Here is a 24828-nt window from a genome sequence, read left to right on the forward strand (position 1 = left end):
GGATGAGTTCACACACACAAAAAAATTTTCTTTATCCATTTTAAACATAAATGTTAATTTAGGAAAGGAATACATATTTTCATTTTTTATATAATTAAAGTGTGAGCCATAATCACAGCATGTACATTCATACACACTAAAGGTAAAAAATTGAAAACAAAAAAACCACCTGAAACTTGCCACACTGTATGTCTGCTCTCAGTATTTGTTATACCCTGGTTACACCCCTGTGGTCACACACCACAACCTGAATGTTTTGGTACTGTCTTTGAAACCACACATGTCAAAAACCAGTGCCGGTGCTGACAGCAAAAATGTGTTTACACAAGATACATGTCACAATGGTTACCTGCATTGACTTAAATTGGTTAACTTTTGAGCAAGATGGGTCAGAAAGTCCATTGTAATTTGAGGTTTTTAAGGGGTTTCCAAAAGATAATGTAGAAGTTAAACATTGGCCTCACAGCAGTGATATGATCAGACATGGAAATTATTCTTGCTTAACAAGTCGTGTCCTAACATGTACAACATACAAGCGAACTGATGGAAATTCACACAAAGTGTCTCTCTGTAGCGTATTGGATGCATATCCGCCTCTTGTATGGGGGACTTCCACCTGGCAGCTTGGTGACGGAAACTGTTTTACATCAGAATATCTCCCAGTCAAACTTCCAGGTTTCCCTAATGACGTGTTGACATGACTCTCTTTTGTTGTTGTCTGGATTGGATTTTTCTTGAAAACACTTAAACAAGTAAACGCTGACTGAAAATTCCAGTGTACTTACTGTTCTATTGTAGAAGTAGTGTTTGTAGTGGCAGGTGGAACCAAAACCACTGTGCCAACTATGATGCCCCTATGGTAAATAAAAGTGCCACTCTAATGGAGTATGTTTGGGGGAAATGCCTTATGAGAACTGCCCTTTGCACTGTTTCTACCCCTGTCCCTCAGCCTTTCAGTGGCGGAGAGAAACCAGGTAAATTTACGCAAGTTTTGGTATTGAGATAGTCAAAAAGTAATCAAGTTACATTACTTTAACAATGTGATTCTTGAGATATGGTACTGACTGCATATCTTAACAGGTAACCAGTACCTGTTTTGGAACACATCCAAAGGTGCGCTTTGTAGTTTTGTGGGAGAAATTTAAAAAAGAAGCGAAATGTCTTCACAGATTCAAAAAAATCATTCTTTGTTTTAATGACCAGATAAAGTGAATACATGAACTGATCTTAAAGGACGACACAATTTCATACTGTTTAACCTTGTTTATATGTGGCCGACCCTGCCACCTTTCAAGCTTCGAACAGTGTTCTTGGGGATATAATTCTCCTCTGAGAACAGCTTGTTTATTCAGTCATGGAAAAATAAATATCTGACTTTTTATTGTTATCTCATTGATTCTGTTTTCCAGAAAAATACATAGTGCCCCTTTGAAGTAACCCCAACCCTGGCTGTGCTTTTTTTCTCTTTCTCACAAATCAAACAGTAACTAAAATTGGCTCAACCAGGTACAGCCTTTAAATAAGTTACAGGTTTATGACCATTAAGTGTAATGCTTTAATATCTCATCCTGATATTCTAATTGGGGACATTTTCCTGCATAACAGGAACTTTTAAGTGCATTTTTATAAGAACACATTTCTAATTTTACCTGAGTGTAATTCTGACTGCAGACCTTTACAACCTCATAGTCTACATGTTATTGTGTATATGCTTTATCACCTAAACACTTTTCCTGCCAATCATAATCTTTATTATTATTGATGCTGTAAGACAAATTTAATACTAAACGTGCCTCTCCAGATCGGAACTCATATGCCAGACTTTATCATCAACTCTTTTATAGCTTCTGAACCGATAATCCTGTACAGGAGGTCTTTCCTTACAGTAAGGGGAGCTACAGTACTTCCGTGTCCGTCACAGCAACAGTCGTTACTGTCACTGTAATATGAACTGTGTCTGTTTATCAGTAACTTTAAGCTAGCTCACATGTAAACTAACAATAGCTTAGTGCTCGTCTAGGGTTGTTTACAATTGTAGGACGTAACGACGTTTAACTTAAAATGTATGTATCTATATTCACAAAACGGGAACGACAATATTTTTTGGGACTCTTTCACCTTAAAATTGTTGACAAAAAGCTCAACCCCGCGTGATAAAACTAGTTCAAGCTTACGAGTTACTGTGAAAGTTAACTTAGCTTGATTAGGACGAATGGTAGCTAGGAACTTGTCTTGTTCTTAAAGTAGGTCGCTCAGCTTTCAGAGCAACATGTGGACACGACTGTATGTGTGTTACCGTCACACAGCACGACTGTGTGTGTGTGTGTGTGTGTGTGTGTGTGTGTGTGGGTGGGTGTGTCCTATCTTGTCGAGGCCGATAAACAGCAGCGTGGCAGAGAGCCCTGATCATTTTTCCAGCGCAGAAGAAGGAGGAAACTTCTTATGACAAATTTATACAACCAGCCTTGACTTGATCTACAGGTAAGATCACATTAGCGACTGATAGGACTGAACAGTGCAAAACTTTAAAGCTGTATGTATGTATGTATGTATGTATGTATTATTATTATTATTATTATTATTATTATTATTATTATTATTATTATTATTATTATTATTCACTACTGTACATGTAGTGCTTGTGACTGAAGTTTATTTTTTAGATAATATATATTTTAAATGATCGATCTACTTGTGATTTGTATTTTTTTCATGATTTATCACTATTTTATTATTTGTATCACTTATATTTTTCTGGTTTTTTTCATATCATTATTGTTGTTGTTTTTGTTGTTTCTATCTACCTCTGTAGCCTGAGCAGCAACACAGTTATCCTATGTACTGTCGTATAAGTCTCAGTTTTATTTTTTTATTTTTATTTTGGCAAACAATGACTGAATGCCTTTACCGACAAACTGTCTGATTGAAATGTATTTCAAGCATGGCTTCTTTGGAGCCAAACAGTCAGAGCCTAATCATCACTGACATGTTCTGCAGAACCAGTGAGGTTATTTTCTAGTTTCACAGGAAATCTGCATAGATGATGACTAATGTGCTCATTGGCTGACAATCCACTCTGTAAACAGTTTTAAGTTAACTGCTGTGAGTTTTGTATGATAAAGTGCATCGAGCAGACATGCTGAACTCGAGGGCAGAGATTTGTTTGAACAGGATTGCTGCAAATGTACAACCATGTTCATGTACGGCACCTCAGATAAAAGTATATTTAGAAATGCATGTGACAAAACCTTTTCCTCAGAAGCCCGATTTGCCAAACAGCAAAAACAAACAAACAGCTGTTTGTGTGTGTGGGTGTGTGTTGGCACAGTTACACAGTCAAACAACAGCATGACTGTGCTATTTTTTTTGCTATTCCTTGTTATCACGAATTAAGCAACAAGGAAGCACTTTAGGTAAAACATAATTTTTCCCTCCTGTTATGCAGTTTTTATGTCACGGTCATACCAGTTTTAGAATGAGTTAAGAAGTAAACTACATCACACGTGTTCGTGGCTCTGGGATTCACATTTGGCCTTTTTTCAGTAAAATGACTCACACTGCCAGTAACATGGCCAAAAGATTTCAACATCAATAAAACTCCCTTTGCTTTCTTCCTTAGGCCTCAATGGACTGGGCTTTTGTTTTGGTTTTGCAAATCATGATTCAGCCGTCTCTCTCAGGTGAGTGGTGATATATGTCGTGGAATAACTTTCAGTAATACTGAAATAGAAATGCAGGGAGATGTCCTTAGATATTTATTTAACAAAGACAGAGCCCCACAGTCTGTAGAGAATGGAACCAAGAAACATAACAAAATGCAGTTTGATTTATACAATATTCAGATCTTTGGCTTATCCTTCTTTCCTACGTGTTTCTCCAATTTTTAGACCACTGTCAGTTTAACTCATTTCACAGCCGCCCAATTACATGAGTTTCCCCATCTCTGACGTAAGGGTCTAGAGGAGCAAGGGGGTCTTCATCTTTAACTAACTCCCCCATTACTTTCTGAGTCCAATCACTCTCGACTCGATTTCCAAGTAAAGACATTTGTCCCAATGACTTGAGGAAAGACTGACTGTCAGTCACGAGATCGTGCTCAACATCTGAGGCCATTCAAGACCATTTTATAATAGCATGCGTGCATTACAATATGTCTGTGTGGGTTTTATCAGTAACAAACATACTAGGAATATGCATGTAGCATAACATGACCTGTGATTAATTGGGGTATAAATTCTGTAAAGCAGTGGACAAACAAATAGAAGAACAAACAGGACAAACATTGCTTCATCTGACCGGAACCTTCCAATATCAATTCGACACACAAGTCAAATCATCTAGCAAATATAATTTGATTTTCCTTCCTCCATTATTATTGTTATATAATACAGGCATTGTAGTCCATTGACATTAATCTTTATACAATTTTGTGTTATTTCCCTGCAGTCTTGTTCACTGTTGAGGCTGAGCAACTCCACTATAAAGCAGAGTTTGGAGGAGAGGTTGTGATGGGCTGCAGGTTTCAGCCTAAACTGTTGAGCCCTCGTGACAACCTGAAGGTAACCTGGCATTGGGGCACCTCCAGCCCAGCTCGGGAAGTGTACCGGATCGATAACGGTGTGGAGCAGTCCGCATCCCAGTATCCGGACTATCAGGGCCGAGTTAAGCTTCTCACCGAGGAGCTGGCCGACGGCTGGGCCAAGTTGCAGGTAAATACCGACAGTGAGATGTTCAGATTTACACAGAATTTCCAGTAAAACTTTTTCCCTAACTGATGTGGTTAACATGTACCCTTACTCATGTGAGAGTTAAATTCCCCAGCTGAGCATATGATGTAATGTTGTCATACATGCTTGCCCATTTCCCATTGCTGTCTGTATCCACAGTGCTGTATCAGATACTAAGGTACAACTGCAGAAACGGGACAGAAAACAGCAGTGTTTGCGTAAAATAGAACAGTGTGTGGATCAATTGATGTGCTAGGATCTTGCCTTTGTGAGGGGTTTAGGTACACTTCAAATCACTCCACTCCAAAGGGGGGTTTATTGGCAGTTAAAAGAGACAATTATGTTGCCAACGCATGTGTTAAATAAAAACTATGGCACATTAAAAGTTAACAGGTTAAAGTTTGTTTGTTTTTTAACAACACCCGGGGTGTAAAATGAAACTGAAGAAAACACTAGGAGAAGAAACAAAAGCAGAACAAACACAGTTTAGTGCATGAATAGGATAAATTTAGAGTCTCACAAAGCGAAGAAAGAAGCTGCCTTGTAGTCTGGTGTTACAGCAGGGGATACTTCTGTATGAAGACCTCTAAGGACTGTACCTTTGTCACTTGACAGATCTCCAGACTCAGGATCAATGACTCTGGGACCTACCAGTGTTTGGTGAAGACAGGAGAAGGAGCTGATTACAAAAAGATAACTTTGTCTGTAACAGGTAAGAACCTAGTCTGTGTTAGTGTTACAGTGTAATTGTTTAAGGTATTTATTTGATGACCCTAGGGGCTTTGTTCTGGTAATAGTCTTGCTAAATATCCACAGGATGTGGTCATTTCTGGGCAGTTGAGACTATTACTCATTGTAAAAGTGAAACTAAGACCACTATTACTCAGTTTTGTAAAGAAAGCTTGTGGGTCTCCTCACATTCTTCCTCTTATTAAGATGGCTGATCAAAATCCAATCATTGATCATTATTATATATTTTTTTTCTATCCATTTCTCCTTTAGCACCTTTTAAAACAGTGACTAAACACATCCAGAAGGCTGCAGAGGGGAATGAGGTGCTGCTAACTTGTCAATCTGAGGGATACCCGGAGTCGTCTGTTACATGGCAGGATGCACACCTGAAAACATTTGATGCCAGCACCACTGCTGTACTCACACCAGACAAGCTTTTTAAAGTCACCAGTGAGCTACGCGTCCAATCTTCAGAAAGAAACAACTACACATGTACCTTTAAAGATGGCCACTCTGCAACGTTTCATATTCCAGGTATATATTTACTTACTCTCCTCCAAGAATTAACTCAAAAATGTTTAGCTGTAGAGAGAGCGAAGGCAGGCAGGGATTTGAAATGCTGACTGCGTGCATGCAACATCCTAGGTCAAGTGCAGCCAGTGGAAATTTATTACATGTCATCTGGCATCCCTCCCACCTCATTTCTGCTCAGCTCTCTCCCGCCAACTAAAAACTGACAAAGAATTCAAATGAGAAGCAAGCACCCACTTTAATCGTCCCACGGTTTGTGTGAATGAAAGAACATAGAAGCAGAATAGTCTCAGAGAAAAACTACAGGAAATACAGTCATCACATACACTGTGTCCTTATCTTCATTTTTTCCTTTTGATGGAGGTGTGTAATGTCAAAGCACATTACTGTGGCTAACAAGACGGGGGTAATGTAAGAGCAATGAGCTTTTCAGCTCTTGCTCACAGTTTCTCTAGAGTGAGTTACAAGATTTTACCCCTGCTACACTGAAGCTGTGGGAGGTCTTTGTGTTTCAGCTCTGAAATATGGAGCAGTGTGTAGGAGTGCTGTGAAAATGTGTGTGTGGCTTGTTTATGTGGGTTTTTAACCCTAACCCTTAAGACATGTAGAACAACCACAGAGCCATTACTGCACTAATTATGAGAGAATATAGTCATATTTTACATCAAATTAAACAGCAGAAGCTGGGCTGCAACATGTAAAAAACTTGTTTATATGACCCAAACACAGCCCAAACACTACTCAAATAAACAACTAAACATCAAACTTTGTGAATCACCCTTATCCTAGAAAATTGGCTTGGGGCTTTAAGGGTTAAAGCTTAATACCTGAAATCTGAAGAATTCAGTTAAAAGTTAAACAGTGCATGAGTACAACAAAAAGAAGAAAAGTCAAAGACCGCTGTTTGCACAGTCAGCTATAAAAGACTGAATAAGCGTGAATCATTTTCATATGTGCATTATTTTGGTTCTTGACCAATAAGAGGAAGTTTGAAACAGTTTGTCTTCGGTATATTTGGTTATTTCCATAGTGGTCAAGCATTGGTTAAGCATGGTTATAATGGGTGTAAAACTTTTCCTGGCCCTGTCATGTCTAACACTGCGTTTTGTGGCACATTTTACTCATCAAATACTGACCAACCCAAAATGTCAGTATTTGACAAGCTGGGAATGAGACTTAACAGTTAACTATCTTACAAATTAGACCTTTAAACATCTCATAGGTAGGATTTTACAGGCAGAAATGGTGAATAATGTGTTTTCATTACTGTTTAATCACCATATACAAATAATTGTGTTTACCTTATAATGAGCCTTTCATATCTATAGAGTCTATCTATAGAGTTGCACTGCCATGTTTCCACAGTAGCCTAAAACTGACAAACCAAAGCTCTTTGGAGTTTTTGGTTGCAGTCTGGAACCTCACTGCGAGATGCCACTCAATCCTACACCCTGGACCTTTAACAGTTATCCTTCTTCACTCTGTTCACAGATGAAATGCCTGTTCCTCATGTACAACACGACGGTCTCATCGTTCTGTTCAGCATAGGAGTGATACTGCTTGCCATCATCGTTGCAGTGCTCATGTTTAGGCGACGAAAAGGTAACCATTCAGTCAATTCTTCATGTATACATTACATTTAAGCTGGTCAACTTCAAGATATGCACCATAGCTGACAGATATCATGGCAAAATGGAGGCAAAATATCTAAGTCAGAGAACTCCAACAAAATCTGCTTCAAATGGTATAAACTGTGTACAAAAATGCACCATAAATCTACATACATATATGGTGAAATATTCAGGTGACAAATGGCAGCAAAAATAGGGAGATTTTTAGTCTTGGTCTTTTGCCTACACTCACCTCTGATACTGTGCCGGGTTGCCAGCTAGTTGACGGATATTCTAAACAGAAGCTGAGAAACAGCCATTTGATTTGTATGAAATCTAGAGATAAACAAATGAAATTGCCAGGTGGGAGAAGGGTTTATAATAAGGACAGTGTTGGTAGGCTGGGCTGGATTTCCTTTTCAGGATGTTGACTAAAGGAATATCTGCAGGATATGGAAGTGGATAATCCAGTTGTTTGCAAGTTCATTGCATTATATCTCATTGTAAGCATTCTCACTGTCACTGTCAGGATGATGGTCACACGGTGACTCTGGAAAGAATGACGTTGTTTTTGTCAAATAGGCAGAAAAAGTTGCTGTCAGTAAACAACTGTGTGTCATTTCAACCGTAAAGGTCGTTGACATGTTGGAGTGTGAGAGAAAGAGGAAGTAATTGAAGCAGTACTACATTTAGATCTTTGATTTGGCACCGTAATGTTTGCCAGTTACCTTTAAGGGAGTTTTAGCAGCGCGTGACTCAGTCAACATGTTTTCATGTGAGCATGACTTAGCATTTTGGACATGACATGTGTCTAATCCACCAGATTTGGAAACACCCAGCTCGCTCTTGGTATGTGTATGGGGAATTTGAGGTTTTGGTTGTGAATGCATGGGTGGTTTTTCAGTATACCACATTTTTTTTGTTTGTGTAATGCCTCGAACAAACACCTCCATCATTTCAGAAGCAGGCTTATACTGGAACATATTTCAGTATAAGCCCAATTTGGTTATATATGACTGTGTGAACATGATAAGAAGTCCTACTTCCGTTACTGGTCCGGAAACCTACGTATGGTAATTATCTAAGCTAGCATCAGGTTGCAATTTTAAAAAAAGCTGTCACACACCAGAAAGTCTTAGTGCCAGCTGAACGTGATCAAAAGCTCTCTACACCCCGCTGTCACTTGAAGTTATACAAGTAACTTTTGTAACCTTTATTCAAACAGCACAAAAACAAAGATAAACCAATGAATGTTCTTACTAGAAGACATAGAAAAAGATGGTAAGTAAAAGATTGAAAAGGAGAAAATATTATACGTTATTAAGAAGAATCTGATAAAATACATATTAAAAAATATGTACATGTTACATGTTAAAAAAAGCTAATTTAGAGCTAAAACATTATATAACACCACCCCATAAACAGTATAACACCGTGCTAAATCTACAAAAGAGCCATGTCGATGCTTTTAAACAGCGTTCCATTTAAAATCCTTACCAAATTCATACACACACACACACACACACACACATACACACACACACACACTGCACCAACAAACTAAATTAATAGCAATGTCTTCTTCCATAGGCTCCAGCGCTCCCAGTACAAGGAACCTTTTGGCCGACAGTCGTGATGGTTCTGTTTCTGCTGCCGTCTGTGAGTCTAAACACAACGGTACAATTCACTACACACACTCGAAAACACCTGCTTGTAGTTAACGTCGCGCCCATTAGAAAATATGTATTACAGTGCGGCAGTCATGGCAACCAAAGTCACAGACTAAAAATCAAACTAATTTGAAGCCAAAGCATTATGTAACAGCAGCAGCAAAAGTATTTCACAAGAAGGAGTGACCTCTCAGGGGGCAAAGTGTTACATTAGACTGAATATCTAAAGGAAACAGGAAACTACAGGGACAAATGATGCTCTGCAGATTGCTGATTATGAACTTGTACCATATTCACAGTCTAAATGAAAGACACCCACAGTTTCTGTCACTCTCCAGGAAGGCTGAGATTACACATTTACGGGGTACCCTGAAACTCCACTGCAATGAATCCCTGTACAACTGTTATCGTCCATTCCATGGTTGCCTGGCTGTTGCCGCCTATTTTCTCACAAAGTTGATTAGTTTTTGTGCTGTGAATATCGTACTCATTTGCATCTACTCTTTCACCACACCACCGAGCAATGGTTAGCAGTTGACTCTGACAGAAAATTGTGTGGTGAATCATACAAAGTGTGCCTCGACTGAAAAAAAGTCTAAAGGCCTGGTAATGCCCCCAAAGATGCTGTGCTGCATGCGACCAGTGTGGCGCTAAACTTTACATGGCCCCTTACAGGTTATGAATAAATAACACCTACAATCATACACTAAACCTGCAGTTGTACCAGTAAAATGCCCAATGAAGCTCACTTGACTGACACGTAACTATTCAATAAATCATTATAACTTTTGACTTTGTGTGACTCATCACCTATTCTCCTGAATACAGAAGTGAGAAGATTTATTGTTGTTCGTTACAATGCACAATTGTACACATATGTTCGATTAACTTGATTTCAACTTGCATCGAGATGCATGAAAGTACATTTACACCACTGCAATTCTTGTAGCAAACACTGATAACTGCTTATTAATAACTAGAGCACACACTATGACCAGTACTTCTGTAAATGTTATTATTCTCTGCTAGTTTTCTTACATTGTTGTTCCTCTCCTTAAGGTCTAAAAGTACCAAAAGAAAATGAGGAAGAGATAACTATTTTGAAAGAAGGTAAGTCGCTCTAAATCCTCTAAAAGCTATTGTTTACAGGATTTCATGTGTAAAATGATGAAGGCTGCAAGTAATGATTATTTTCATTAGCGATCAATCTGCCCTTTATTTTATTTAAGTCTTAAAAATGGTCATACACATTTCCTTTCCAGTGACACTGAATACAAAGTGGTATCACTGGTAGCTTCTGATTTTTTCTTTGTGCTCTATTAATAAATGCCTGGTGAAAGATGTTGTAGTGCGTAACTTCCCTGCTTTAAGACACTCACAAGTTCAAGTGTTTTTAACAAGCCTCTCAGAAAAGACAAACAGAAATCTGTAAGACTGCTGAACCACATGACTTAAACTTCCCTGTAATTACTGTAAAAACATCAGCCCGCACAATCCTCCGCTACCTTCCCAGCAATGAAACATCAAGGGTTTTTTTTCTGATTTTTCTTCATTAAATGATTGTTATAAGATCATAATCAGGTCTGATTTGTTGTCTGCAGTCTGCGCAGAGGAAGATCTGGGGGCGTTTGTGAAAGCTCATTACTCCAATTCCTTTAGCTCGGATGCGAGACGTCGCATGGAAGCTTTCGGTGCAGAGGAGTTGCCTCAAAGGCTGCAAAACAGGTGAGTCACAACACAAATTTCTGAATAGATCAGAAGGATGCCAGACTCTGCTTTCATGATCTCATTTCTTGAAAGAGCCACAATTTCACCTGATCTTTATATTCCATTTGAAACCACAGCTCTGAAGTCAACACTGTCAAGACAGTTTGATATTGGCAAACAGTGCAAATTTGTTTTTTGTTTGTTTTTAAATTGGTCATACTTATTTCATCACTGTGAGCAATCCCACAGATATCAGCAATTCCAGTGAAATGAATTGAGTTTGTGAAACTTCCTTGTTGTAAATGCTGATGTGAAAGGGGCATTTCCAGCAGACATCTGAAGTCTGTGCTTTTATATTTGTACAAACCTGTGGATTGTACACTCACAGTTCTTGTTTTGTTTTTGTCAGTGAGGGCAAGCCTGTGAATCTCCAAGATTTACTCCCAGAAGCTGGGGAGACACTTTTTCTCGAGGGACCCCCAGGAAGCGGAAAGACAAATGTAGCCCACTTCCTGGTCTCCTCTTGGACTGAAGGGCCCAAACATGCCCTTTCTCACGTCGTCGATCTCAGCACCGTCCGACTTCTCCTGTATGTCGACTGCAGCAAAGTGAAGCGTGACTTGTTTCAGGAAACAAGAGATCAACTCTCTCTCACAAAAAAGATATCAACAGAGGATGAGCTGAGGACTGTGTTTACCAGATCCGGAGAGGTCCTGCTGCTGCTGGACGGGTACAGAGAAGGGAACCAACAGTTCGATGAGTCCCTAAAAAGGTTTATAGGTCAAAAAGGAAGATGCAGGGTTCTGGTCACCAGCTGCCCGGGAGACTGCCCCACCTTCAGGCACACAGTTGGGACAGAAAAGTTGCTGGAGCTCAAAACACAAACTGTGAAATACTGAGAGAGCAAAAGTTCATGATCAAAAAGGATTTTTAGAAAAGGACATTTTTAATGAACACGTGTATGATGTTGGTCATTTTTCACCCTAACTGTGTGGTCAGATTTTGTAGAAGCCCTATAAATGCTGCCAAAATGGTTAAATTCAATGTTATGTACATAATAAAAACTACTTTTGTATTCTTGGCAGACCTGTTTACATTTTGATTAAAAAAGTTTAATATAATAATCCTATTTGACAAGTTTTCTGTTTAAAGTTAGGGTTGGTAAGATTATGGACATAAGGACAGGAGCAAGCTGGATTTGGAAAGTATCCAGCAACAATAAAAAAATGCCTCCCTCCAAAGTGCACAACCCGGGCAAAAAAATGTTTTTGGTGCATCATAGAATTTTTCACTGCAATACTGCAACTCGCCACTGGGCCAAATTGGAAAAGCTGCAGCATCTCGTTCTTCGACTCAGTGGCTGTGTGCCATTGTCTTTGCTGACCACATCTGAAAACCGCATGTCTCGACAGCCGTCGATTCTTGTGGGGAAGTTAAGAGATTCTCTATAAATGCTTCTAAAATATCTGTCATTAATGGCCGTGTATCCTTTCTCCATTCTCGTGAGGCCAGGGTGAGAAATTCCGCCGTGCAATCGGTAAACCACCTTAACTTGTTTCACACAATTCATGAAACTCCTAGGAGTGGTTTTAGCTCCACAACCAAACTCTCTGCTTTCAACTGAGCTGCCTTTGAAACACTTGATTAATGATCCCAGTTGTTCCTCTTTCTGTTCTGTGTCAGGCTGCGAGGAAAAAGGAAGATTGCTATTAGGCTCACTTGCTGGACTGCAAGCAAAGCAGCATCATTTTTTTTTTTTTGTCAAATCATTTGATTTCATTTGGTTTCTTGTGATACATTTCAAGATATTTTTTTAACAAACACATCCACAAAATCTCCTAAAATATATTACCAACCCCCTTTTTAGTGTCGGTACACCATTCACCCCATTCTCTGCAGCACCGGATGAGAAACTCTGCGGTACAGTCGGTAATCCGCCGTTGTATTATTCACACTATTAATGAAACTTCTAGAAGCGGTTTCAGCAAAGTCTCTACTTTCAACAGAGCTGATACTTCAAACACTTGATTAATGATTCCAGTTGTTTCTCTTTCTGTTCTGTGTCAGGCTCTGAGAAAAAAGTAAGGTCGCTATAGGGGTTGCATGCTAGACTGCAAGCAAAGCAGCATCAGTTTTGTAAGTGCCGCTAGCGAAACGAGAAGTGACTCTGTCAGTGTTCCTGTCAAAGTCCCTCGTAGGTTCCAGTAACATTTGATTAAAATAGTTTTTTTTTAATGTTTTATTTCTGTATGTCCTTCATTCTCTCTCATTGCTGTGGACTGGTAAGGGTCACGAGAGGGCCGAAGGGATCCAGGAAACAGTCAGTCACAACCCTGCCGCTGCAGACGACTCCAGTTCTTATCTTCACACTATCTTGTTTTTATGTCACTACAGAAACAGGTGCAGCTAACAGAAATCGTATTGCACACACACTGTATCTTTCTCTTAAAAGGTCACACTTTTACGGGGTAATGTGAGAGGTTTTACTTTAAGTGGTGAGTCCAAAGAGAATGGATCGGCTACTTCTACCATTCCTCTCAGCTTTACTGAGCACTTGAGTGTCTTTCAGCCCCTTGTTTCTTCACTTGTTTTGGTTTGGTCTCATAGCTCTCACCTTAAAACCTTGTGTTTTAACCGCAGCACGCAGCTGTTTTTAATTTGTTTTCTAAAAGCACAGAACAAACAGCAGACAGACAAAGCTAGAGTCTTAGAGACTCAGGAGGAAATCAACAGTCTTGCAGAGAGTTTGACCGTGAACAACCTGCTGTTCAGCATCAACAAAAACAAGGGTTGTTCCTTTTTTCGAAAAAGACACAACCTTGTCTACATCAGCTTCAAAAGGCTTCATTCCAATGCTGAGTAAGCGTACAGAGGATTGATTAGGATGATTATTACACTGATCTTAAATCTTAGTACATGGATCACAATGAGCCTACATGTAGTTCTTCATGGCAGTTCTTTCTCTTGTATCTGAATGCTGTAACCCAGAAGGCATCTTGCCACACACACACACACACACAAACTGAAAACATTACTAGGTGAAACTGTCGCAGCTGGTAAACAATGTAGTCAGCCTTAAAAGAACAACAAGAAGAACTTCCTCCAGAAGCACACAAACACTGCAGACACCTTTTCTGCTTTGCTCAGCATGTCAAAGCCTTCTGTCTGTATCAGCTGTGATGAACGTCCGCCTGTTTGTTCATGTGAACCGGTGGAAATTCAGACGCGAACAGGGAAGACTCTATGAGTCAGCATTACAAGAAGAGGAAGAGGAAAATGTCACAGAAAGGAGTCATCGTTTAAATAGCAATATTTCAAAAGATACTCCAGTGTTCAGAGAAGTTGTCGCACGCTGTTTCGGAAGTCATGAGTGATCTCACGCCCCCCCACTCAGGTTCGTGGAAGTTACGTGTCTGACTGATGGACATTTTACACAAACAATAGCTGAGATTTGCTCTAGATTTCAGACTGTACGTTGTGGTATAGAGTACAGGCAGAAAGCAAAACCAATGAACAACTGATGAAGTACAAAATGTTGTGTTCCTCTCCGGATCTTTATTACTTCCTGTTATGTTTTGGATTCTGCTCTTAGAAACTAGGAGATTACAAAATTGGGTTTCTCCTTAAACATCCCCTTAAATTCACAATATAGATCCTTGATGACACACTACGGAGGTTACAGTGCCACTTCTGCAAAAACATATCCCTTAACCTCTGCTCAACCGTGAGTTTCTACCATTTAATATCATCACATCACTTGATCCAACCAAATGTGTGAAAAACCACATTCATCTAATATTTGCTGAACAGCTTTAGGCAATTCATTTTCAGTGTAATAAAACTGATATATTTTGTTTGAGTTTTGTTTCCTTCCCCTTCAGCAGCTCCCCAGTAACTTATTAATACTAAACTTCACCATGAGTGTTTGTTCAGTTTCATTTATGAGCTGTGAACAAGTGGCCACTTTCTGCTGTAACCTCAATTATTGGGTGTTATTTATAGCTTGCTATGTGACTTTTTTGTGTTAAAAGTTTGTGTGTGTATATATATATATATATATATATATATATATATATATATATATATATATATATATATATATATATATAAAACTACTATCTGTGGTTATTGTAAACCAAACTAGATTTCTCCTGAGAGTAGCTTTGCTGTGGTTCACCTTTTTCCCATGTGAAGTAATTGGTAGATTCCCCAAAACCGCTTCAGGTACAACTGTTACTGTACACACTGTATATCTGAGGATTACTGTAAGTAATCCGAATCATGGGGAATACCAAATGTGTCATGATATTGAGGAAAAGATGGCTTTTTGAAATATGTGGATGGACAGAAGAGAAGTGGTTTATGATGCAGGGAAGGGGGAAGGGACTGACGAGTACTGATGAGTACTGGCGAGACGTTATTATACTTTTTTCCCACCATGAAAAGATGAAACTGTCAGCCACCATGAAGGGAAGTGTCTGATATTATAAAACTAGTTTGGGGTGAAGTACCTTTAACATGTTTTATAAGTTATACATTAAATAGAAAAAAGGACAGCCATGATACACTCTGTCTGAAACAGGTGTACGCTAGGAGTTTATTTCTACCCTAACGTACGCAGTAGGGCTCAATGTTGGACCTCAGGGTAAACTATGTGCACTTTTTAAGGGCATATATAAAAGTGCATATATGTTCCCTTTTTTGCCAAATGTGATGGTACAATATCAGGTAACAGTGGTGTTACGCAACACGCAAGCCAAATTTGCACAGTTTCAAAGGGTACATTTTAGTCCTGAGACATTTAAATTTATTACTGTCCCCTGGGGGTACATATTGGCCCTCATTATGTACAAACATTAATTGGTTAATGGGTACAATGGGTGTACGTTTGAGGGTACTGCCCCAGTGATGAGCTGCTGTTGTTCCCCTAAAGATTCAAATCCAGCACATTATTTCTGACAGTGTACATATTATAAAACTGCATTCTTGAATTCAACAGGTGAGCAAAACATGTTTTGGTAGTTTCCCTCTCTACCTGCATCATAGTGTCACTAGATGGTGCTATCCTCCTTTCCATGCAGGCTCAGTGTGAGAGCTCTACAAAGTCTCTAGTGCCTGCTCATTATGGAGCCATGAAATTATGTTTACCTCTGGGCACAATCTGAGAAATAAAAGGGTCAAAACACACACAAAAAAGGGAAGTTTTGCTCTTTTATACCTTTTTATGTTCCTTGTCTGTTGTTTGTTATCTTACATTAGCAGTCTATGTTGTCTATTTTATTCCCTTTTATGATATTTTACCTCCAAAATGCACAGCTCTGTGGTTTTGGTAATTAATCAAGCTGCCGGCGCTGAATATCATAGATTTCAGACAACTTTCTTTAACCTGAAAAAGGCCCCTCGCTGAGACTGAAAACCTCACACCACAGCACCACACAGGAGCATTTGTTCATGTTTTTTTGTTGTTTGAAAATGGGTCCATTGGAGAAGAGAAAACAACAACAACTTCTCTGTCCAGCTGTCCAATATATTCTCATCATCCATTCAATACAAGATAAATGCCTCCCTCTGAAACTCCACTCCTCTACATAGCCAGTGCTATCCCCCATCCCAGTCACCCCCACCCCCCCTCCAACCTCCCAACATCACCACAAACCACACACACAACACACACACACTCTAAATGAGAGTTAACCCCATCAAAAGGGATGGTCTCCTACATGCGCGGCCCCCATTTCCTCCTTCAGCCTCAACCTCCTCAGACCAAAGAGGCGGTTTCATCATTCGGTAATTAATATTCCGGGGAGGAGGAGAGCATCAGGAAACAATTACGCAATAATGTATGGATGTAAATGCACACTGTGTCCACACAAAAACACACAAATGCACAGGCGCACATATATCACGGTGATCGAGTCTTCCTCTCTTCAGGGTTCAGGTTTCTCTCAGACGTGGAACACAACTGCAGTGAATGTAATCAATGTGCTGGACGGACCAAGAGCTCCTGCGTTTGTAATATTCTAGTATTGTGTTACATATTCTTAATAAATGTTTACCACTGAGTAGGTTTCTAAACAATGTAACTACTTTCAGATTCCAGTGATGGAATGCAACTAACATTTTCAAAGTACTGTACTTAAGAACGGTTTTGAGGTACTTGAGCCATTTTTGGCTACTTTACACTTGCACTTACATTTATTTGTTGACTTTAGTTACTAGTTATATTGCAGCTTGCCATCTGCATGAGAGCTAAAGAAGCACAATTTAAATTCAATCATTAGATATTCCTGATTCACCTAGTCTACATGTAATATAATATTTTTAAAGTAGTACTTTTTATGCTTAAGTAAATTTATGATTTTAGTTAGACTTTTACTTTTGCCAGCGTAATATTTTTTCCTAATATTTCAACTAGAGTATGTCTTTTTTTTAACAACAGTGTAAGATTATAATGCAATCTGCTTAAATATAGCCATGAAATCCAACAGGTTTTATGAGTTAGAGTTAGCTGATAGTTAGCTGAATTTCAGTGCATCAATCTGACATTGAATCTGTATCTGCCTTTATCCTACAACAATGAACACTTACAGCTATACAGATATGTTCCAGAATGTTTAACTGTGCTTTTTAAAAATGTCATTAAACAGTGCAGACAGCAGGGCTGCTATTTTCATCATCAAGTAATCTGCCTATTATTTCCACAATGAATCGATCAGTGGTTTAGCCTAAAGGTGTCAACAAATTGTAAAAATGCCTCTGAAGTGATCTCTGCAAATTGCTTATTTTGTCCATCAAAGTCAAATCTCAACAACTCTTGATTTATTGATATAAAATAAAATAAAATAAAATAAAATAAAATAAAATAAAATAAAATACAAAAAAGGAGAAAATCCTGACATTTAAGAATCTGGAACCAAAAAATATTTGACATTTTCGCCAGAAAAATGACTCAAACAATTTAGTGATTATGAAAATAACTGATGATTAATTTTCGTTCGATCGGTAAATCAGTCAATCACTGCTGCTCTGATGGATTCAACAAGAGTGTGAGCTTAACATCCTTTTAATGAATACATCTTTATCTTATACCAAATAGATATGAGTGGAGCTAAGCTAAGCTAATATCATCCCTCATCATATCTTCATACAGAGACATGAAAAGGGCATGAATTAGTTCACATGTGTGGACCCTCGCTTGGTTTAATCCATTCATCTCTCTGCTTGGTGCAAAAATGTGCAGCGAATGTGCGACATTTTGCTTGAAAAGTAGCTGAAACTAATCGGAACAGATCGCAACTCATTTTCTTTTCGATCACGTGATTGACTTATTGTTGCAGCTCGAACAGGCACTCAATATAGAGTGAGGGTAAGATAAAAGAAGGGGATGATTATAGATGTTAGAAACTGACATGAAAGTACACATTATAAAATGATGTGGCATGTTGTGTACTACATGAACTGACAACCTTTCCATCCAAACAGCTGATAATTCTCATGACATGAAAAGGTGCTGATGGATATGACACATTATAATGTGACACGTCAAGAGTTTATATAATAACATGACATCACTTTAAAGGGCCAGCTGAAAATTTTGAGACGTGACAGGATGCAGAGGGAGGGCAATAAGACACAGCCTGTTTTGGGGGGGGAATAGTACCTGCACGTGTTCTTTAATGTGCAAAAAGCTGTGAAATGGGTCAATGCCACATTTCTGTGGTCCGACTTGGCAGCTAGATCGATATCGAGGTGGGTTTTGTGGTTAGATTCCTGTTGCAGATAAGTCGCAAGTTTATGTGCCGCTCTAATGTCCTCGAGCCATTCTCACCAAACCCACAAATACTTACACTAAACCACTTAAGAGCATTAACAAAGAATAAGTAAGTGCCATAACAATGCCGCTTGTAGACATGTGTATTGGATTACAGATGATTTATTCCAAAGAGAATGTGAGTGTGTGTACTGCACAGTGACAGGGAGGGGAGATAGTGGCACGGCGGGGTGGCGACGTGTTGATTTAAGCCGAAAGGATGCCACACTTGGGCCGTCTCCCGAGTCTAACACACGACTGCAGTCTGTATCCATATAGTCTCCCTCGGCTTTGACCCAGTCTGTCTGGTAATTGAGATCAGATGAGTGGCAGCAAAAGCGAGGCGACCCGGGTTCTCCGGGACCCGCTCTAACCTGGAAGCATTTATTTTATGGAAAAGATGTTTAGTTAAAGTGCAGCGCTGCAGCCCAGCCCCTCTAATGACTCTCCAGCTCTCCTGCCCAGGCCTGGAGACAGAGCCCTGTGATGGATATGACTGGTGAAACAGGGACACACACTCACACACACTCACACATATGCACACACACGCTTCCATCACCGTGCACCGTGATGGATATGACTGGTGAAAGCTCTGAACACTGTTTCCTGAGTCCTTCACTTCCTTCCTCCTGGGCCTCGGTCAGCCAAGCTGAGCCGGGTTTCACTCGACTCGGGGCCGGATTGGATTGCAGATTAACTGGCTTCCTGTCCAATCCGTTGGCTGCGTTCATCTGCTTTCCTAACGGTCACTTTTATTTACGAGCAGGCGGTGACGTTATTGAGGATGAATGAGTCTTCAGGATGGATGAGATCCTGGAGGCTTTGGGTCGGGGGTGTGGGGTCGGGGGGGTCTGGGGATTTACTGAGGGTCAATTGTTTTTTGGAGCTTATTGTGGAAAGAATTTAGGAAAAAATATTTACAATTTTTCTAAACAATGACGTAATAAACCAATTTAAAAGAGGAGTATGCCTGCGTATAGCACACGAATGCTTTTCTTTACATTCAGCAGCTTCCACTCCTCATTATCTGTACAGTCATTGTATGTCTTTCTCCTTTGTTGAACTTTTTTAAGCGGTTATTGCGCTACAAACTCTCCATAATCATTTTTAAAGTGAAAAAATCTGTTAGTCTGAAGAGATATTCCAGTGTAAACTAATCAGATGTAAGATTTTTATGGCATCACGTGTTTTCTTTTCTTTCTAGTCTAATTCTAGTGCAGCTATCTGCCAAAATATCTGTCTTGTTTCAATAAACTCACTTAGATTTGTGTCGGAAACAGGTTGAAATTTTTCTTCTGGAATAGCAGACTTTTTAAAATTAAATTTACTGTAAGAAGACATTTTGGCCTCAATAAAACAGGAAAGTAACTTGATAAAGCTGAACTAATTCTACTTACTTGATCTGCTGCATTAAAGGTGCTCTGTGTAGTTTAAAACAATACTTTCTAACAGAGAGAGGGCACATTTACAATACTAAGAAGGCGATAATACAAAATGTATTTGATGGAGATCTTTCAATAACTGAATAAAAAAATATGTCCCCAGATTGTAATACGGTCCCCACAGCGTTGCGTGAAAGTACACTCAAAAATAATTTCCCTAAAACACCGACTTTATGTGGCTCAATTACTTAAATTATTCAATTGCACGTTACATACGTTGCATAAAAGTAATCCGTATGTAATGTGTTATTTTGAGATAATTCTTCCAAAATTGTATAACCTAATGTCAGTAGACTTAGTTAATTGATTCATTCACATCAACTCTGCATGATAGAAACACTATGCATTGAATTATATACTTCATGCAAGTGAAACACATCACCTTAATGTTTGAGGGAAATATAAACACAGCAAGAAATTGTTGACAGATTTGTACACATGCACTGTGTGGTTACAGAAAAGAAATTCAGAAATTTAATATTTGACAATATTAATAAGGCAGTAACACAAACTCAGAGATATTTATTTGTTTCCATGACTGAATAAACAAGCTGTCCTTACAGAGTAATAAGGTCCCCCAGCACACTGTTTGAAGCCAGAAAGGTGGGGTCTTAGAAGAATCCTGCAAATACAAACAAAGCAGAACAACCGGTCTTGAAAATCAGAGTATTTTTCCTTTTCTGATTCAAATTTCTTCCACAAAACTTAACCAGACAGAGCATGTTCCTATAGTGTTAGCTCCGAGACGTATTTGAGGCATTTCTACAACAAAAGAAGAGGATTCCTTTTTTTTTTCCCATGAAAATAATGTCCACATATATTAATATACTTTGTAAAAATAAATAAATTACAAAAAAATAGCAATAAATAGCAGATCTTAGCAGATCTAAATAGCAGACAGCTTCTTATCTATTTTCTGTTATTTCCTCAAATGTGTTTAAGGATTTAGACATAGAGATGTATCTGCAAATTGGTTCCATTGTCATTCCCTCCACCATCCCATCACTACAGGTCTCCACCACCCACCACCCACCCCACACCTCTCATCCTCCCTCCCTCTCCCTCTCTCCTGCTGGCAGCCCTTGATTACACTTGTCTCCCGGGGGAAGGTTTCAACTCCTCAGAGATAGTAATATCGAGGGCACTACTGGCTAGTCACTTCAGATCAGGGCGGGGGGAGGAAATGGCGACGGACATAAAGCTAAATATATAATTCCTCCCATGCCGGTAATCATGATGTCCAGACGATTTGAAATGACAGTTTAACCACTTTAGACTGAGGAACGCTTTGTTCAGATTTTGTGTGTGTGTGTGTGTTGGAGCGTCTGGTCGGTCCCTACGATGGTTGGAGAGCCTCCTCGTGGGTGTAGTAGAGGCGATCCAAAAGGGGCCCCGTGTGGTCCTTTTCTAAATACACGTTGGGGGGGAAGAGTGCGCGTTCCAATGAGTTAAAATGGCTCGCAGACCAGACAGGAGCAATTCTGTGAATGACTGACGGGCCAAGAGCTCCGGAAGGAAACACTCTCACCGCCCGGTATTAGTTTACCTGATTATTAGGATATCCAGCTTCCTCCTAAAATGGCCGCCCATTTCCCTGTTAGAGGCAGTAAGAGCACCCACCTGGATTAGGCGTAAACGTGGTCCGCATTATACCAGGCACGGCCACATGTCACACGGCTCAACCAATTACATCTATAAATATTAATGGGCTAATCTGCACATATTCTTCTCCGGCGAGGGTCAGAGATACTCTTAAGAACATCAAATCCATTTAAGTCTTTTGTTCCAATTTGCATATGCAGAGGATTTTTTTTTTCCCTCCCGCACCAGACGGGCTCTCTCAACGCCTTTACCTCCATCATCACATTGCAAGAGGAGTGCGCATTTGGCATTCACGCGCTGATTGGATCCTTGATGAGATCTTCAGGGTGGCTTCTCACACTCTGACGCTCTTAACACTCCAGAGGTGATGAGAAGAGAGAGAGAGTGAGAGAGAGAGAAAGACGGAGAGAGAGATGAGAGGTGTCTGTGTGTGTGTGTGTGTGTGTGTGTGTTTGTTGTGGGATCGATCCAATTCCGTCTCCTCTGAAGTGGTCGGCTCTGTCGTCGCACCGGCTCTGCGGCCTCCTCAGCGGTTCAGCTGCTGCAGGAGCACCGCGGCTCGATGCTCGGAGTGTAATCACAGGAGGGCAGGAAGCAGAGGGGAATCACATATAGATCCTTTATCCTCTTTCACGGCGGACAGCGGCTATACAGTATAATGCTGGTCTTTTGTGGCAAACTACTGTAGTATTAGACCATGGCGCTGGGCTTCTCTCAACAGACATGAATAATGCAGGGAGAGAAAATCTGCATGAAAAGTGGCGATACTGAGAGGCTGAAGAGTGCTGAGAGAGATGCGGGGAAGAATGAAGTAAGACGGAGGATGGAGAGACTGAGACAGAGAGCGATACTCACATTTAAATTGTACTCTTGAGCAACTGTATATGATATTTGTGACTTCTGAATAAAGTAGATGGATGAAATTGGATTCAGTAAGCGCTCTGCAACAGTTTAAAAACATTTAGATTCTTCGAAGACAGACCGTGCAACTTTTCAGAGAAGAAATAACAAATGAAAAACTGGAATTCATAAGAACTCAAGTGCACTCTTGCTCGATTTAATGCAGTTTTGCTGCTTCAGCCTCACTCGGTCTGATATGACCAGTAGCTAATGTTGGCAAACGTTAGCTTGATGCTGCGGTATAACTGACATGAATGAGTCAGTTATACTGCAGCATCCTCCCCCCCAGGCTACCCCGTTACACATTTGAGCGGTTACTATTATCACATTAACGTGTAGCTAATTACCAAACATGACTCAGAAGACACTGAGATGCTGAATGACCATTGTTTCCAATCATAACGTCCAGTCTCATTTCTAAAATAGTTTCAAAATGGGTGTTGCGCTGAGTTCCTGGGAATGTCAAATGTGTCATATAAGTGGCCAGATTAAACTGTTATTTTCCTGTCAAAAAACAAACAAATAATAAAGACATATTATTGTCAATATTTCCTGGTTGGACCAGTATTTGTTGCGGATGTATTCATCTGGCCATCCGCCTCATCACGCTGCACTACGCTGTAGTATTGGCACTAGACAGGGACCATTTTTGACCAACCGTGACACGTGACCATGCAACCAGATCTTTCTGGGTAGCCGCAAAAGTCTTGCATCTCTGTCATGCAAGAATCAGATATCACCGCTTTTCTTTACAATAAAAAAAAGAGCTTGCTATGAGTTAATGCTGCAAGTTTAAATCGTAACGGGTTATCTTTCCCTTAAATGCACCGGCAGTGAACAAAAGGCGCGACTGTCAAATCAAACGTTTACCGAACAAATTTGGTCTTGTATATTTTTGTGAGGAATCGCCAAAAGACACAGCAGAACTTCCACAAAGATAAACCTCTATTACTCCCTCTCTTGCGCACACACGTGCAGTCGCACTCACACACACACACACATACACACACGTATGCATGCACGCACATGAACGTACGTCAAAAGGCGGTGCTAGTAGTAGTAAACATTTGAAAGGAACAGGGGTAATTCACTTGATAAATGTCAACCAAAATGAAGCTATCAGCTGAAAGCAATTTCCTTGTGCTCGCCTGTGTTCTGCGCCAGGGACTTGGGAGATTTTCACCCCTCCATCGATCATGAAGCCTCTGTTTTAGGCCAAGGTACACAATGCCCTCAAATTGCTGACATATGGACCCAGAATCACCACAAAAACCTGCCATTTCCACCCCACCCCTCCTCTGTCTCGAGCCAGCCACTCCTCTGCTAAACTCTTGTTTATCCAATGACTCTGGTCTGTTTGGGCCATTACAGTGAAGCCATTCAGGGAGACACAGGCGAATGTAATAAAGCCATGAACTGCAGTGTGCAACTTAACGCTGCTACCAGCTAAAACAAAAGATGGCAAAAAAAAAAAAAAAACCCACGGTGGAAGCTGCATCGTCACTATTCCTCAATACTTTTTTTCTTTTATAATATTTAATTAGAAGTTTGCGACTTCGCAGTGCCGTAATCATCCAATGACTGTAAGACCAAAGTGTGTGGGCAAACTTTTAAAATTAAACCTGTCTGCCATGTGGGCAGCCTGCGACCAGTAGCAGAGGAAGCAAAACAAATCATGGCGAGGATGAAGACACCGACCACATTATAGAACGGAAAGCCTCCAGCCGGTGTAAACAGCGGATAGATGAAAGCAGAGCCATGTGTGCGTCGCTGGGTACGTTTCCCATTCAAACCTTTCTTGTCAGTATTTCCACTTCCAACACATTGATTCTGAAGAGACAGTTTGTTTACCTAGATTATTTTTTGGTGTGAGTTTCTGAGTTTTGGAGAGACCCTAGAGATGCCTGCCTTTCCTTGAATGCGACGGAACCAGCTGACACTTGGCTTGTGGTGCTCAAAGCGAGGAAGGAAGCAGCTCAGCCGAGAAGGACGCCATTAAAGTTTAGATAACCTGGTCTGGTTGTGACCACTAGCTACCACTATGTTGGCTAATATAAGCACACTTTTGCCAGATATTGCTGTATATTTGGCATTAAT

The 24828-nt window shown here is 40.0% G+C and overlaps 1 protein-coding gene across 2 annotated transcripts; it reads left to right on the top strand.

The window, feature by feature from the left end:
• The first annotated feature begins 1427 nt into the window (after positions 1–1427).
• LOC119029453 lies at positions 1428–12370 on the top strand. Of its 2 annotated transcripts, none has more exons than XM_037116265.1 (10): positions 1428–2481; positions 3620–3680; positions 4447–4709; positions 5343–5439; positions 5730–5993; positions 7482–7592; positions 9191–9277; positions 10330–10380; positions 10872–10995; positions 11387–12370. In XM_037116265.1, exons 2-10 carry the CDS (start codon positions 3626–3628, stop codon positions 11874–11876), a joined length of 1542 nt encoding a protein of 513 aa, XP_036972160.1. In that variant the 5' UTR covers positions 1428–2481; positions 3620–3625; the 3' UTR covers positions 11877–12370. The 2 variants fall into 2 exon arrangements, with proteins under 2 accessions (XP_036972160.1, XP_036972161.1); XM_037116266.1 differs by having other exon boundaries at positions 1430–2481; positions 9191–9259; positions 11387–12369.
• Positions 12371–24828: the final 12458 nt, after the last annotated feature.

The sequence above is a fragment of the Acanthopagrus latus genome, chromosome 12, assembly GCF_904848185.1.
Source record: "Acanthopagrus latus isolate v.2019 chromosome 12, fAcaLat1.1, whole genome shotgun sequence".
Taxonomy (NCBI): domain Eukaryota; kingdom Metazoa; phylum Chordata; class Actinopteri; order Spariformes; family Sparidae; genus Acanthopagrus; species Acanthopagrus latus.

Coding starts and splice junctions, on each gene's coding strand:
- LOC119029453 (XM_037116265.1), top strand. CDS start 3,626: ATGGACTGGGCTTTTGTTTTGGTTTTGCAAATCATGATTCAGCCGTCT. Junction 4,710..5,342: donor ACGGCTGGGCCAAGTTGCAG/GTAAATACCGAC, acceptor GTCACTTGACAG/ATCTCCAGACTCAGGATCAA. Junction 5,440..5,729: donor GATAACTTTGTCTGTAACAG/GTAAGAACCTAG, acceptor TTTCTCCTTTAG/CACCTTTTAAAACAGTGACT.